Raw genomic sequence first — 16032 nt, 5'->3', positions numbered from 1 at the left:
GGACCAATACTGGTCTTGTTCAAAGGCTGTTGACACCATTTGTCCTAGAGCCTGGTACTTCAACTACGGGTGTACACCCCATGCTGAGACAAGCCTTCCAGCACCTAATGCAAGAGCAGAAGGCCCCAGCTGATAGGGTGGGGAAGATATGACGCCTGGACCGGTGTGAGAAGGTATTACAGCCTGGTAAAGTGGTTTGTTTGCAAGCATCTGTCAAGCTCAATTGGAAGCAACAGGCCCTTTCATCGTCCTTGAAGCGGACAGCCAGAGAGAAGACACGGGAATGGAGATAATCCTAGAAGTGGTTTCAACTAAGGCGTTGCAAAGAAGTCACGGGAAGATCTCGGCTAGTGGTCGCAATATCATGGCCTCCACTGTGAAGATGCTGGCTCGGGTGTTGCTGTGACAAGTGAATCAGGCCACCCCAGTCTCACCGTCGGATTTGGTGGGGGGCAAAGGATGGAATCCCTGTCGAGGAGTTCTATCTGAAGAATACTACTCTCTCTCGCCTGAATGGAAGGAAAAAGCCAAGAATCAGCTCCTGAGATGGCAGGCTGCATTCTCCAAGAGTGAGTTAAATGTGGGGCCAACACCAGATCTGCCTCCAGGAGGGTAAGCCATTCCTGGAAAGAGTCCGTCAGATTCCTTTGGGGGACTTGGAAGATCTGCCTGAACAGCTGTCAGAACTGAAGAGAGCAGGTATCATCCAAGAGTGCCGGAGCCCATACGCTTCCCTGATAGTGGTGGTATGGAAGAAGAATGGATCCCTGAATGGTTCCCTGAGGTTGTCTATCAACTATCGGAAGCTGAACTGAAGGACCATTCCTAACCAATATACCACCCCAAGGATAGAAGATGCCCCGCAGAGCCTATCAGAGGAAAAGTGGTTTAGTGTGCTGGATTTGAACAGTGGGTACTATCAAATCCCCATGCACCCTGAAGATCGGGAGAAGACGGCATTCATTACCCCAGTGGGATACTTTGAATTTGACCAGATGCCTCAAGGCGTGTCTGGCGCTCCAGCCACCTTCCAAAGGCTGATGGAGAAGACAGTGGGTGATATGAACTTGATAGAGGTGTTGGTGTACCTAGACGACACCATCTTCTTCGTCAAGACTTTGGAGGAACACAAAGAGTGGTTGAAGCTGTCGTTGGAGAAATGCCAGTTCTATCAACCCTCGGTCACTCCTTCATGCCTGCCGAAGGAGTGGCCACCAACCCCAAGAATCTGGAAGCCGTCACCTCCTGGCTGAGGCCTACCAATGTGACGAACTTAGGTAATTCCTGGGATTCTGCTCCTATTACAGAAGATTTGTTGAGGGATTCACTAAGATAGCTCGCCCACTGAATGAGCTGCTGAAAAGTGAAGAGGAAAATGAAGACCCAGACCTAACTAAGCCTGTCGGAGCAGCTGAAGGGCTCAGGAAACCTTGACAGTCCATTCAAGAACAGTGGACTGCCCTGGTTAAGGAGTCTTTTAGGCAGCTGAAGTGAAGTCTAACAATTGCTCCAGTCCTGGCCTATGCAGATCCATCCAAGCCATACGAACTACATGTCGATGCCAGTCGAGATGGGTTAGGTGGAGGGCTATATCAAGAATACAATGGGAACCTGCGGCCCATTGCCTATGTGAGCAGGAGCCTGGCACCCGCCAAGAAGAACTACTCTATGCACAAACTCCAATTTCTGGATTTAAAGTGGGCAGTGGTGGATAAGCTGGGGGTTTATCTGTATGGGGCAGACTATGTGATCAAGACAGTCAATAATCCTCTCCCATACATCCTCACTACCGCCAAGTTGGACGCCACTGATCACAGGTGGTTGGCTGCCCTGTCGGAGTTCACCTTCGGCCTGAAGTACCGCCCGGAGTCAGGAACAGGGATGCGGACATTTTGCCAAGAAGGCACCATGGTTCCGGAGACTCCCCAAAAGTATGGACTCAGCTGACACCTGTACGAGCTCTGTCAGGGTGCAGAATATCAAGCTGGAGGCGGATCTAGAGCACAAGAAATTGGGATTTTGGCTGCAGTTGCACAATGGAGTGGTCTACTGAAGGGGGTCCCCCTAATGATTCCAGAGAAAAATGGCAGTTATTCCTAACCGAGAAGCATAGGGAGACTGTGTTCCCTGCCCTACATGACAATCATGGTCAACTAGGACCCAAGAGGACCTTTAACCTGGTGAGGGCCCGTTTCTACTGGCCCTACATGTGGGCTGAAGTCGAGGGTTACTGCCACATGCATCAGATGCATACAGAGGAAGACTCTGCCTCATCGAGCTGCCCCAATGGGCCATCTTCAGAGCCAAGGACCTATGGAGCTAGTGTTCATTGGCTTTCTGTGCTTGGTGCCTAGACAGGGAGTAGACAGGAAGTAGACAGGTAAATATCCTGGTAGTGACTGATCACTTCACTAGATATGCCCAGGTTTTTCCCACAAAAGACCAACAAGCGTCCACTGAAGCCAAGATCTTTATGGAATGCCTCAACGCATCTACTCTGATCAAGGGAGAGACTTTGAGGGTAGCCTCATCAAGATACTCTTAGATCTGCTTGGCATAACAAAGTCACAAACCAACCCGTTCCATCCTCAGGGAGATCCTCAGCTGAAGAGATTCAATTAGACTCTCCTAGATATGCTTGGGACCCTGACCTCTGAACAGAAGCAGCATATAGCGGCCATCGTGCATGCTTACAACAGTACCACTTATAATGCACAGGTTACTCCCCTTATCGGCTGATGTTCGGACGGGAAGCTCAGCTGCCAGTTGACTTGGCATTCAGCATATCCCTAGCCCATACCTCAGTAACTTCACACAGAGGGTATGTGGATTGCCTGAGAAGTCTGAAGACCGCCTATGAGAAGGCCAAAGCTGCATCAGATGCCCGAGGACAGAGAAACAAGAGAAACTTTGACCTCAGGATGCAAGTGCAGAATCTACAATTGGGTGACAGAGTCTTGCTGAGAAAGCTGGGTGTCCCTGGAAAGCACGAATTGGCTGATCGCTGGAAGTCAGAGCCCCATGTCATTTGTAAGCAGCTACCAGTGCTACCTGTGTATCCGATACAACCAGAGGGAAGTATGCCCCGCTGAAGACTTGACATTGCAATTATCTGTTGCACCTGTCAGAAGCAGTCCATGTGCCACCACAGCTGGGTTCACAGCCTACACCTGCAGTTTCACAACAATCCCATCCAGTGACTAGATCTCAGCCTGTACCCCTTGATGCAGAAGATGAGGTCAGTGAGGATAAAGAGATAGGTGTGGACTGGCTGTGGCAGTCTCAAATGCCAGAGCCAGCCACCTCCCCTTCTGCTTCCCCAAAACTGACAGGCAACGGGATCCTAAAGCCAGAGGCTCCTGAATTTGTGCCTGTCAGGGCTGGACTCAGCCCTTCCTTCTCAAAGCTGACCGCTCAGTTGTCAGCTAATTGCCAGCTCTTTTCTCTCCACAGTGACTCACCTGTTGATGATATCCTGCTTGTCAGTCCTGCCTACTTGGGGCATCCAGCCCAGATGATCTCTGCCTTTGCCTTGGTCACATCTCTAGAGACGCTCTCCTCTGTTCCTGTTAAAGGCTTGCTTGGCTGACATTCCTTCTGGCTCCAGATCCTGCTTGCTGTTCTACTACTCTCATCTCTGGCTCCCTGACGTTTTGGCTTGTCTGACTATCCGTCCCAGTTCCTGAACTCTGGCTATGTTTTGACTACGTTTACTCTGTTTACCTTTTTATTATAAAACAAGTGTTATTTACCTGTACTTCTGTCTCAGTCTTATTCATGGTTTCTGACAGTGCCTCAGAAAGACATGGAAGACTCTCAATTTTCCCTGCCGGCATCAGATCCTGAGGACTCACTCCTTCATTGAGGAGGAAGGAGCTGAAGCTGATGTGGAGGAAAAAAGAGCCTACAACCTCTGAACTCAAAGAGCAGAGAGAGAGAAGAGTTGTTTGCCCTCCCAGTAGACAGATGTATGATGTTTTAGGTGAAAGCTCTGAGGAGATTGTTCTCACTTCTCAAAGGACCCTTTGCGCCTGAAGTGCCTGATCTGCAGTTTTGGTGGGGGGGCAGCCCTAACTCTCCCCCTGGCGCATCTAGCTGGGCCGTTCCGATCAAGGTGGCCTGTGGGCAGAACAACCTTCCTTCCTGTGCTAATTGGTGGGAGATTCTTATGCAAATGTGAACTGTTTGCTGTCTTGTGTGTGTTAACCTGTTTTTCTCCTCATGTATGACAAAAGCATGTAACAGGTTCAGGACTTTACTGCCTTTGGAGGACCAAGGGTTCTTTGGTGGGGGAGTGTGTAGCAGGCTCTGTATCTCCCGCTGCCACCGGAGACACACACACAAGTACAGGCAGGCTAACAGGGACACATACAGCCTGTCGGCAGCTGCGGGGGAATACCCCCTCCCTCTCCTTCTCTCGCTGTGCAGTGAGAGGCATTCAGACACGGCCGCCCACTCTACTTCCTTCCTTGTTTCCCCATTGGTAGGGAGGGAGTAAACCTATGAAGAAACAGTACTGCAGGAGCAGCAAGAAACTCAAGAAACTCCTAACACAGGTTACCCCACTGTAATACCTGTAAGTGAGAAAACTACACACTCCTGCAGCCCACAGACACAGAGGAGGAATCTTACATAGAGAGGCTGCCTGGGAGAAGGAAGATTACCACGAGGCGAGGGAGGGATCGGATGTGAGGAGAGGGGCTGCTGCGACCTGTTGGTATGACCATACTTCCACAGCTCCAGGTGTTGGTATGACCATCCTGCTACAGCTTCAGGTGTCGGTGTGCTGATCCTGCCTTAGTGTCATGGTCGGACGGTTGTGGACATCTTGCCAGAGGGGACCCTGAGGGTATCTCCAAATGCCTATCTGCAGACATCGCTGTACCTTCCTGCTGCCGGGTTGCCAGTCGGGCATTCCCACAGAGCCTGTCCCATGTGTCTATTCAGTTCCTGGTGTCGCTGGATTGGTGAACAGGCGATAGCCCATCTTGTGCAAATTACCCCTACAGATACTGCATGAAGACATCTTTACCCTGTCTCTTAGTCAGAGCCTGCCACAGGAGACATCTTACGCCAGTTGTTCAATATTCTTGAGCCCCTTGCATAGAGATCTGTTTGGGCCTAAGTTAGCTGAAGATAACGGACATCTTCGCACCGAGGACATTCACATTTCTTTTTCACCCAGTGTTAACACTGGTACTCGTTAAGGGGAAACCCTGATTTTAAAAATACAAATTGACATTGTTTGAATTTTGTACAACATATATACCCTTAGCACCTGTGGGCTCAGGATCTTAGGAAGTCACGCTGGCCGTTAACAAGCTGTCTCTGTTCCCCCTTAATGCCTGAGCACACATTTAAGCCCTTCAGGTTAGGTGATTTGTGCTATTTATCATTTGCTTATGATTTTGTGATATACTGTTCCTTATCAGAGTTTCCAGTTACTGGGTTATACTAATACTGTTTGAAGACAAAAAGCCTTTTAATAAACATACTTTCTGGTTTACTACAGTTTGTGTCCATTTACTGCTGTATTCATACTAAGGGTGCTTGCTAGGTGTATCAGAGGAGCTGAGACTGTTCTTGGGGTCAAGAGGCAGCATATAGTACCAAACATACTCCTTCGGGGGTGGCGCTACATTGAAAATAAAATATTGACAGTTATTATCTTGCAAAAGTGACGCCAATTAAGATCAAATCTCTTTTGGCATACAGAGAGAGAAAGTGGCTCAGATAGGTTTTGCAAAAGTGACCCACATGCATTCTAAAAAGTAGCACAGCATGTGCCAAATTCAAGTACAAGTTCTAGAGAGGTGCATGAATTTGGCACACTTTTAGAACACATGCGACGCACTTTCGTAAAATCTGTCTGCGCCAATCTTTATCAATTCCAGGGTGTATGTGTTTTTTTATTTTTTTTTTTATTGGTTTAATGTGTGAAGCTGTCTATTTGAATCATTTACAAGTCTCTTGAATACCCTACAGTTGGTCCCTGTGCCCTTGAGTACACAAAAATGAAGACCGCAGACCATTTCTGGACCGACCCATCAGCAGATGAACTTGTACAGAGGCATCGTATCCACGGTTCCCACTGTCGTCAAGACTCTCCCACAAAGAGGCCTGCCTTGTGTGTGAGTGAGCCTAGCTGTGACATACTGTAATGTCATTGTGGAAAATGACTGCATTCTAAACATGATGAGACCACTAATATTCTAGCCTTAGCATATGCAGCTTTTCTGCATGATCTGCCCCAGGGCCATTTAATGTTAACTATATTTTTATAATTGGTGGCAGGTTAAGTCACATACAGTACCAACTTCTTATTTCTTCGTGTTCCTAGTACTGTTAATGGCTGCAACCACTGCAGAACCAGGTACAGGATGATACAAACCTCTTGATGATTTCCTAATGTCGTATAAACAAATAAATTAGGTGTAAACCCTTTTTGAATATTTGCATCTATAGCTGTTTACTTATACTACCATGCCTTCTTTATCTGTATAGAAAGTATCTTCATATCATTGCTCCTGCATAAAGTGCATTAGCACTTTTCACATGCACATTCAGTGCTGGCTTCTTAGAGGGCTACGTTACCCAAATATCATTACATACTGATATGCAGGCAGCCCTTATACTCCATCTCCTATGACTGCTGATATCCTTTGGCACACATAACCTGGAATAAAAGAGAACAGCAGAAGGTATTTTTTTTTTTGTAGAAATAGCAGTTGGATAGAAAATTTGCAAGGAAAAATGATACTTTAAGTGAGGACTCTGCAAGCTACCTACAATGCTGACTGAGCAGGGAAAATACGACAGGGCGGTTGTACTGAAGCTGATCGGTAGATCACTTCTATACAACCACAATTTTCATACATGGATTGAAATTCGGCTGGTCCCTGCTGAACTTGTCCATCCATATAGGGCCGGCTTTAGTTTTGCCTGCCACTGACTTTCAGTTTCAAGATATAAAGCATTAAGTGTGATGAAAGAGGCAGAAAACACTTTTGGTGTTAACACTCCTGAATAGGTCTGAAAGCATTTTTAATGTGTTTTGTTTGGTTCAGATGCAGTTCACATGCATGTATGGTACATTGTGAAATTTCCAGAAACATGACTGACTTGCTGATCTGTAAATAGCATTTATTGTACATCACAGAGGACTTTCTATTCATGACTACTTGGGTTATGCTGCCACCTTAAAGGGAAGCAACACTGGACAAAAATAAGCAGGAAATCTCCACCCAGGCATAACCTCGACCAGCTAAGAGTCAGTTTTTAGCTAGCATTTTCCGGTAATAGATGTACTTAGAGATCTGTCTCTTTCAGAGGCTTAGTTTCCACAATAATAGCCTATTTTTAACACCACTGATTGGGGTAGAGGAGTACCTAATCTGTATCAGTCAAAATGGGCAGAGCCCTGCGTGCAAGAATCAGGGAGGACTATAATGTTGCAGTTTGGCGCTGGATCCTGCAGGCAGTGCTCTGACCTCGCTGTCAGGGTGCTTTACAGGTTCAGGTCAGTGATCCTTAGGGGGGGGTCATGTCCCCGAAGGCCCTTTGGGCTCAAAAATTCATAATGGAATCCACCTGATCGGTGATTGCTTAACTTCCTCTGGGACTTCCTGGCTTCAGTGGATTTCCAGGGTGCCTACCTACACATACAGATTTTTCGCCTCACCAGTGGTTTCTGCAATTAGAACTGCAGTATCACTGCATCATTGTCAGTTTGTGACATTGCCTTTTGGCCTGTCCACAGACCCCAGGGTTTTTACCAAGCTGTTGGCATTGGTTCTGGGGTTGTTAAGGGTATTCAAATTATGGAGTACCTGGAAGACCTGCTTCTAAGGGAGCAATCCGTTCAGTAGCTGGCATTGAATGTCCAACAGAGATGATACATGTCCTGGAAAGATTTTGATAGTATTAAACCTTCAGAAGGCAGCCTTGGTTCTGACCCAAAGCCTGGAGTACTTAGGATTAGTACTTAATAGAGCTCAGGCAAACGTACTGCTCCTGCAGGAGAAATGCCTGTCTCTTCAATCTCAGGTGCAGTCCCTTGATTCAAGCTTGCATTAGGGTACTGGGGAAGATGGTAGTTGCCTTTGATTCAGTCCCTTATTCCCACTTTCACTCCAGAGCTCTTTAGCTCAGTATCCTGTCAGTGTGGGACAAATGTCATCAGTCCTTGGATCTGCCAATGCATCTGACCCAACACCAGATGGATTCTAGAATGGTCATTAAACAGACAGCTGTTGGATACCTGGAAATCCTTCCCTCCGTTAAAAAGGGAAGGTCTTGATGATGGACACCAGCCTGTTTGGTTTGGGAGGTGTTCTAAAGAGCCTCTTGGTCCAGGGAACGTGATCATCAGAGGAGCAGATATTGTCATTCAACATCCTGGTATTTCATGTGATTTGGCTGGCTCTCCTAATCTCATCTGTCTGCCTTTGGGGTCTATCTATCAGGGTACAGTCGAACAAAGCCATGGTTGTAGCATATATCTACAATTGGTGAGGGATAAGATATAGTGCTGATGAGGAAGAAGCAAAACCTGATCTTGTAGTGGGCAGAACTTCACGTTCTGGCCCTCTGCTCCTGGCGCATCCCTGAAGTGGAAAATAGGCAGATGGACTTTCTCAGTCGGCAGCTGACCACAGGAGGCAAGGCCCTTCACCCAAAGGTGTTTTCTGAGATTTGTCTGCAGTGGGGGAAGCCAGATGTGGATCTGTTGGCATCCAGATTCATTAACAAACTGGACAGGTTTGTTTCTCAAATAAAGGATCCTCAGGCGTTTACAGTAGATGCCCTGGTAACTATTGGGATCAGTTTCCTCTGAATTATGCCTTCCCTCCACTTTATCTTCTTCCTTGCCTGTTGTTCAGGATAAAGATGAAGGGCATTGCATTGGATCTTATAGCATCTGCTTGGTCAAGAAGAACATGGTATGGTGACATAGTGAATACCTTGATGTACAAGTCTTTGGCTCTTCCAGAAGATGCAGATCTGCTGTTGCTGGGTCCATTCTTCCATCCTTCCTTCTTTATGGTTGCTGGCTTCGACGGCTTGGCTGTTGAAGCCCAAGCCCTGAGGGATAGGGGAGTTTCTGCCTCTGTCATCTCTACCCTCCTTATTGCAAGGTAGTTGACCTCCAGAAAGGTGTAGCATCATACAGGGAAGGTCTTTTTCGCCTGGTGTGAGGCTCGTAAGTTTCATCTCTTTTTTTTCTTTATGTTAAATTTCATAACAGAAAAACAAAACACAACAAGACATCATACACATTGGACCAAAAGTATATTAATACAATTTCAAAATCCAGTATATCAATTATTAATCCACAAAAAAGAGAAAAAAAAAGGAGCAAACTATTTTTAAAGTAAAGATTAGTTCCTACTTTCCCCAATGACCCCCGACATTTCTCATATAGGAGCGTATCTATTATAAACAATGCCCCCATGGGCATTCAATGCTGTATATGGTTTGTCCAGCCACTTTGCCCACACTTTATCATATTTACTTGGACAGCCCCTATTCATGTAAGTATCTCTATACAATGTAAGATTATTATTTACCAGTTGTTTCCAATATGAGAGCGTAGGGGAACAAGGTTTCTTCCAATGCAGCGCAATAGCTTTTCTTGCGTAAAATAATGTTATATTGGCGAACATTCGCTCGGACACTGTGGGAAAAATAGTCTCTACCAGGCCCAGTAGACAAACAGACATTGAAACCGGTATGTGAACAGAAGTGATTGAGTTCAATAAATCCACCACTTCCACCCAAAAGATAACTATATATTGTCAAGTCCAGAAAATATGCGTAAAATCCTCCTGATTTGTGCCACATCGCCAACACTCAGAAGAACACACAGGATTTATCTTTTTAAGTCTATGTGTCGTAATATATGCTCTATGTACCAATTTATATTGTATCATACGATCTCTTATGGATATCAAAGATCGCAAAGGGAAATCCCACACACCCCTCCAATCCTCCATATCTAAATCTGGTATATCTCGTACCCACCTAGCTCTAAGAGCATCTAATGGCAGAATAGAAATTAATATAAGATGAGAATACAATCTGGGGTTGGGCTTATCCAGACACTCAGACCTAAGTACTAATCCTAAAGTGGATTGTCTAATCGTTAAACTATCCTGTGGAAACTGTGCATTAAAGGTATGAAGAAGCTGGAAATATCTAAAGTGGGAACTTGGGACATTAAAAGTCGAAGTAAGTATAGAGAAGGTAGATAGTTTCTGATCAATAATCACTTGAGAACGTAATTTAATATTATACTTGGTCCATGCAATAGGCTCTGGTGCGTTAAAAAATTGAGGAAGAGTAGGATTAAACCATAAAGGAGCATTTGGAGAAAAAGCACCCTTAGGATATTGCTCACATCTAAGACCAGCCTCCCAAGCTCGAATAGTAATAAGCATTGAAGGGGTCAGCTGATATGGTACCCTACGGCCCCTAAATAAAAGAGCCTTCAGGGCATCCACAGAGCCTATTACTGCTGCTTCCAATCTAGTAGAGGAGTTATATATATCAGGATTCAGCCACCATGCGGCCGTAACCAGCTGAGTAGCTAAATAATATCTATATAGATCCGAGAAGGCTAGTCCCCCCTGCTTACAAGGGCGCATCAGAGTAGTTAAGTAAGTAAGTTTCATCTCTGATTGTATGCTATGGAGTACATTTTGTCTTTTCTCCAGTCTGGTGGAGAGATGAGCTTTGACTTTAAGCACCATCAAGGGGCTAATCTCAGCCCTGGCCATTCTGTTTCTGAAACCTATCGCACCTCCTGTACAGATTGTTCCATCAGTGCAGCCTCCCCTTGTCTCCATAGGACCTTCGTTGTCTGTTTTGCAGACTTGCATGGTTGTTTATTTGTAGCCATTACCTCTGCTTGCATGGTCTTGGAGATGGCTGTGTTTTCCTGCAAGTAGATATGTCAGCTTGTTTTTCAGGCCTATGCTATTAAGAGCAAGGTTCCCTCTTTCCTGGTCAAGACCCATTCCACCAGAATTATCATTGCTTCCTGGGCTATACATCCATGCTTGTAAGGCTGCTACCTGGCCTTCTTTTTACATCTTTACTAAGTTCTACCAGGTAGATGTTCACACCTCTGCAGACCCCAGTTTTGGGCAATAGGTCTTGTAAGTGTTTTTTTCACCCTGTTCTATTTTGGGTGTGTTTCGGCCACAATGTCATGTTCGCTCACCTATTATGTTCACTGCTTTGGGACAACCCAAGTAGTCTTAAATAAGAAGTCCTCTGTATTCTGTGATGTGTGATTAAAAAAAAAGGATTTTTGTCATATTGGTTTACCTGTAAAATCCTTTTCCTGGAGTATCTAACATCATAGAGATCCCTTGCCTCTTGTCTGTCCTCATTGCTTGCTACAGACCTGAGGCGGTTATGCCTGGGCAGGGATTTTCTACCTTACTTTGGACAGTGTCCATTCACCTGGAGGTGGCAACAAAACCCATGTAGTTATGAATATGAAGTCCTCTTGTGTCCTGTGATGTATTCCAAGAAATGGATTTTACAGGTAAACCAAAAGTCTAATATTCACTCATACACTCATACATAATCTTAATCCCTTTTATAAGCGCTAATATTTTTTCATTCTTCATTCTAGATCCAGAAAAGGCATTCAAGTGGAAGTATGGATGACAGGCCATCATTATCAGCAAGAGATTATGTTGAATCATTACATCAAAATTCTAGGACAACTCTACTTTATGGCAAAAATAATGTCATGGTTCAGCCTGTAAGCAGAACAGTCTGTAATTTGTAGTACATCAAATTTATGGTGTGCATTTTCAAAGTGATGTAAAAGGAATTTTGGGCTATGTAGGGACTGTAACATGCTTTAATGAACATTTGAAATGATCTGCTATAATGGGGGAAAAGGGAATATGCATTTAATTTAGTTATAAGGTGTTAATTTAGATACCTAACAGCCAAATTACTAATGTTAGCGAAAGTGATACAAACAGAAAAAGGATGAGGCAGGTGTTGTTTTAAATAAATTCAGTGAAGCATATCCTTCTTTGACAAGTACAATTGTATCCAAATTGTACAGTACAAAACACAGGCTGTGATTTTCATCGACCCTAGATTACAGGCAAGCGATTAGACGCTGGCAAAGCTTTTGAGGACATTCCCCCTAGGTCTGCCCCTATATAGCTTTCTTTTGGTGGTTCACTGCTGGGTTTTTTATTTTTTACAAAAAAAAAGACCAGAAAAAAAAGTTTTTCTTAGTTTCTGTCAGTAAATTTTGTAAATCAGTAATTTTTTTCCCTCACTGTGCGCTGATGAGGTGGCACTATTATGCTGCACTGATGGGCACTGATAGGTGGCACTATTATGCTGCACTGATGAGCACTGATAGGTGGCACTGATGGGCACTGATAGGTGGCACTGGTGGACAATGATAGGCAGCACGGATAGGCGGCACTGATGGGAATTGATGGGCAGCACTGATGAGCAGGCACTGATGGGCACTAAAAGGCAACACTGACTGGCACCAGTAATGGGCATTGATTTGTGTCACTGGTGGGCACTGATTTGTGGTACTCATGACCACTGATTTGTGGTACTCATGAGCACTGATTGGTGGCACTCATGGGCACTGATTGGTGAAACTCATTGGCACTGATTGGTGGCATTGCTGCAGCTTTCCTGTAATCAGGGCACTGATGATCAGTGCCCTGATTACCTTCCCTGTTCTCCCCTGCGAGTAGATGCCGCTGATCGGCTCTCCTCGTCACACACTTTGTCAGAGTGAGGCAATTTACGGAACTTGCGCGTTTACATGTGACCGGCTGTGATTGGACACAGCCGATCACATGGTTGTAGAGCCGTGTCAGCAGCGCTTTACAGAGATCAAGGTCGTGCCATGTCCTAGCAACACGGCGTGGCTGCGATAGCCATGCTGCCCCCCCCGCAGGCAATTCTTAAATAAGGAATGGGGCCATCTGGTGATGTCACCAGGTGGCCCCGTCTCTTAGTTATTTAAGACTTGTCAGACAGGATCGGACCTTTTATTTCCTCTTTTTGGGTCAGCTCAGGGGAATTTTTTGTTTTCTTTTTTTTAAAAAAAAAAGGACTTGTCATAAACACTTTTTTTCTGGTAAATGAGTAGGAGTACAATGTACTTCATCTCATTCACATTGGGGGGGGGGGAGGGGCAGAATTCAGAAGCCTCCTTATTAAAGGGAGTTTCAGATTCTGACGAGCCCCCCGCTCGCTGCCCCCCACAACCACCGACCACCAGGGCTTCCAGATTCCAATAATCCCCCTGCCCGCAGCCCCCCCACAACCACCGGTTGTGAGGAAGAGACCCTTGTGCCCTGGTATGGTTCAGGGCCCCCCCCTTTCGAGGGCCTGGTATAGATTTTGGGGAGGGGGCCCCATGCCTTTTTTTTTTTTAATCTTGGCTCGGGGGTTCCCCTCTAAATCCATGGATTGGTAGTGGGCCCTACGCCATTTTTTTTTCTTATTTTTTTTGTTGCTGGCAATTCCTTCTTTTTTTGTTTTACATTCAGCTGTCCGCGTAGAACTCTGCTGACAGCTGTTGACACATCGGTTGTTAAGGACGCGGTGGTGGCCCATTCTTAACAACTGGCTATTCACAGCTTGTTAAAGAGGAAAAAAATGAAAGAAAAGAAAAACATGTTTTCCACACGGCAAAAAATGCTGGAAAACCACATCAATCGCAACCGCATAGATTTGAACCTAGCCTTATACAGTGTTAACATTTTCAAACTTGGTGTTAAACTTCTAACGCTCAGAGCAGCGGTCTCAGGTGGATGACTAAGGTGTTCTACGACACTAACAGTTTAGGCCACTTCCACCTAGAGCCTTATATAAAGTACTAAAGTTCTTCCTCCTGCCTTTTTTACATGAGGACATTGCTACAGGATGGTCAAAACCTGGGTTGCTGCTTACTTTTTCACGGGCATACTTATGCCATTTTTGCACTCTGCTCCATAATTACCCCAAAGGGGATTACCCTCACTGATAGCAATGGTGAAAATCAGGCACATAGGAGCAGTTGCAAAAGGCAAACATTCACTCTGCCTAAAAACCTGCAATACACCCACTGTGACAATGCTTTCCTAGCAACAACGCAGTATCCTATTTTAATACCAGGTCTGCATCTGACTCTAGCTCTGTTTCAGGAATGCAACAAGCTGCTTATCTGTCAAAGAATGTCAGGACTTGTAGTTCATTCATACACAGAGCTCTGTCAATGAATGATGCCCCCATGTGGGCAGAGCCCCGCACGGCTGCGCTGTTTTGAAAAAGTGACCAGCTAGTATGGGAAACATCTCCCTGTACTCCTGTCACAGGGAGCGAGAGCAGCAGGGAGCAGCTGCAGCAGTGGAAACATGTGACATGTTTCCCCCTAAAAATGGGTGGAACATGTAACATATTCCCAAAGGTGAACTTATCCTTTAAGGGAAATGAAGAGGACCTGGAGGTGTTGGAGGAGGGAGAAGAAAATCTCTCACCCCCAGGCTCCTATTCACTTGATGTTATGACTTCACACAATATGCTTGTCAATGTTGGTATGCTCACTTCTGTTATGCACAAAAGCCTCTTCATTGTCGCAGTTGATTCTCATCCGTGCCTCCGTCCCTCCATGCTGCTTTGGAAACAAGCAGCATATTAAGTCTAAAATGACATTCCCTATCCATGAACAATTAGAATTGAGAATTTATGATGATTCGGTCAGTCTTAAAAATATTTTCACCCCTCTGAATCATTTCCGAGCTCTATCCAGTGGAAAAAGAGTTCACAAAGAAGTGGAGTGTTCCAGTAGTCCTAAACATCTCACTGTACCCATTGAAGATGTTCCTTTATTGAACAATTCTGTCTAGTAGCAGGTCCAGCTCTGCACCAACTATTGCTGCATATTCTGTTGGTCAAACTGCTGCTAATTAGACCAGGGCAATAAGCAACCAACAGGATTCTGTCTTCCAGGACAGTGCTATGGAGGAGCACTTACAAGAATTACCTTCCGCTTTGCTCTTTTGTGTTGATGCCCTAGAACAAGTTATGACACACATCTCTAGAAGGGCTACAATTTCTGTATATATTCGCAGAAACTTGTGGCTAAAAACCTGGATAGCTGAAGCTGTCTGTAAAAGACGCCTCACATGTAAGCTCTGGATGTTTCTTTGGTGAAGCACGCAACAAATTCTACTTTATCACAATTCAGGAAACATAGTTACTGAAAGAAACCAATCTCCCTATGAAGATCCTGGAACTCAGAACAATAAAAATGGCTCTGCATCACTAAAACTTTTGCAGGAACACCTAATTAGGGTGCAATCAGACAATACCATGGCTGTCGTCTATATTAGTCACCAAGGGGGTGCCAGCAGTCATGCAGCCTTGAGGGAAGTAAGCTTGATCAACTCATGGATAAAGAAATGCTCTCCAGCGATCTCTGCTGTTCACAGGGCTGATTACCTCACTTGTCACTACCTAGACCAAGGGGAATGGGCCCTTCACCCTAACACGACCAAAGATCCTCTAGCACTGGCATTGGATGCTCTGATAATTCCCTGGCTAATTTAAACCTCAAATGCAGTACAAAATCTGACTTAACTGCTCTGCAAAATAGAGTGAAAAAAACAGTGTTTCTTTATTGCCCCAAACTGGCCCAGAAGAACCAAGTACACAGGCATAATTGAACTTCTCTTATCCCATCCTGGTCAATGCCAAACACACCAGACCTTCTGTCCCATGACCCTCTGTTTCATTCTGCTTCTCATTTGCTTTAGTGTTATGGCTGTTAAAGCCTAGGTCTTGAGGGACTCTGTCATTCAAAACCTAGGCTCCCTCAAGTCCCACATTTAGTAATGTGGGAATGATTATGCCATTCCCACACTACTAAAAACAAGGAAAGCCACTGCCAGAAGAATTTACTATCATACCTGGAAAGTATTCATTGCCTGTTGTTAACACTGGCCTTTCAAGCCCAGAGATTACACCATGCCTTAAATTCTGACC

At 45.2% G+C, this 16032-nt stretch overlaps 1 protein-coding gene across 2 annotated transcripts in view; it reads left to right on the top strand.

Moving 5' to 3' along the window:
- The window catches only part of SGSM1 (small G protein signaling modulator 1), a 351523-nt gene that overhangs the window by 188869 nt on the left and 146622 nt on the right, over positions 1 to 16032 (top strand). For both annotated transcript variants that reach the window (XM_073629552.1, XM_073629541.1), the window contains exons 7-8: positions 5986 to 6131; positions 11645 to 11776. In XM_073629552.1, coding sequence (XP_073485653.1) covers positions 5986 to 6131; positions 11645 to 11776 — 278 coding nt within the window. The remainder of the gene's footprint in view (positions 1 to 5985; positions 6132 to 11644; positions 11777 to 16032) is intronic.

Source organism: Aquarana catesbeiana, linkage group LG01 (genome assembly GCF_042186555.1).
Source record: "Aquarana catesbeiana isolate 2022-GZ linkage group LG01, ASM4218655v1, whole genome shotgun sequence".
In the NCBI taxonomy this organism is placed as follows: domain Eukaryota; kingdom Metazoa; phylum Chordata; class Amphibia; order Anura; family Ranidae; genus Aquarana; species Aquarana catesbeiana.
This window is presented reverse-complemented; position numbering and strand designations above follow the sequence as displayed.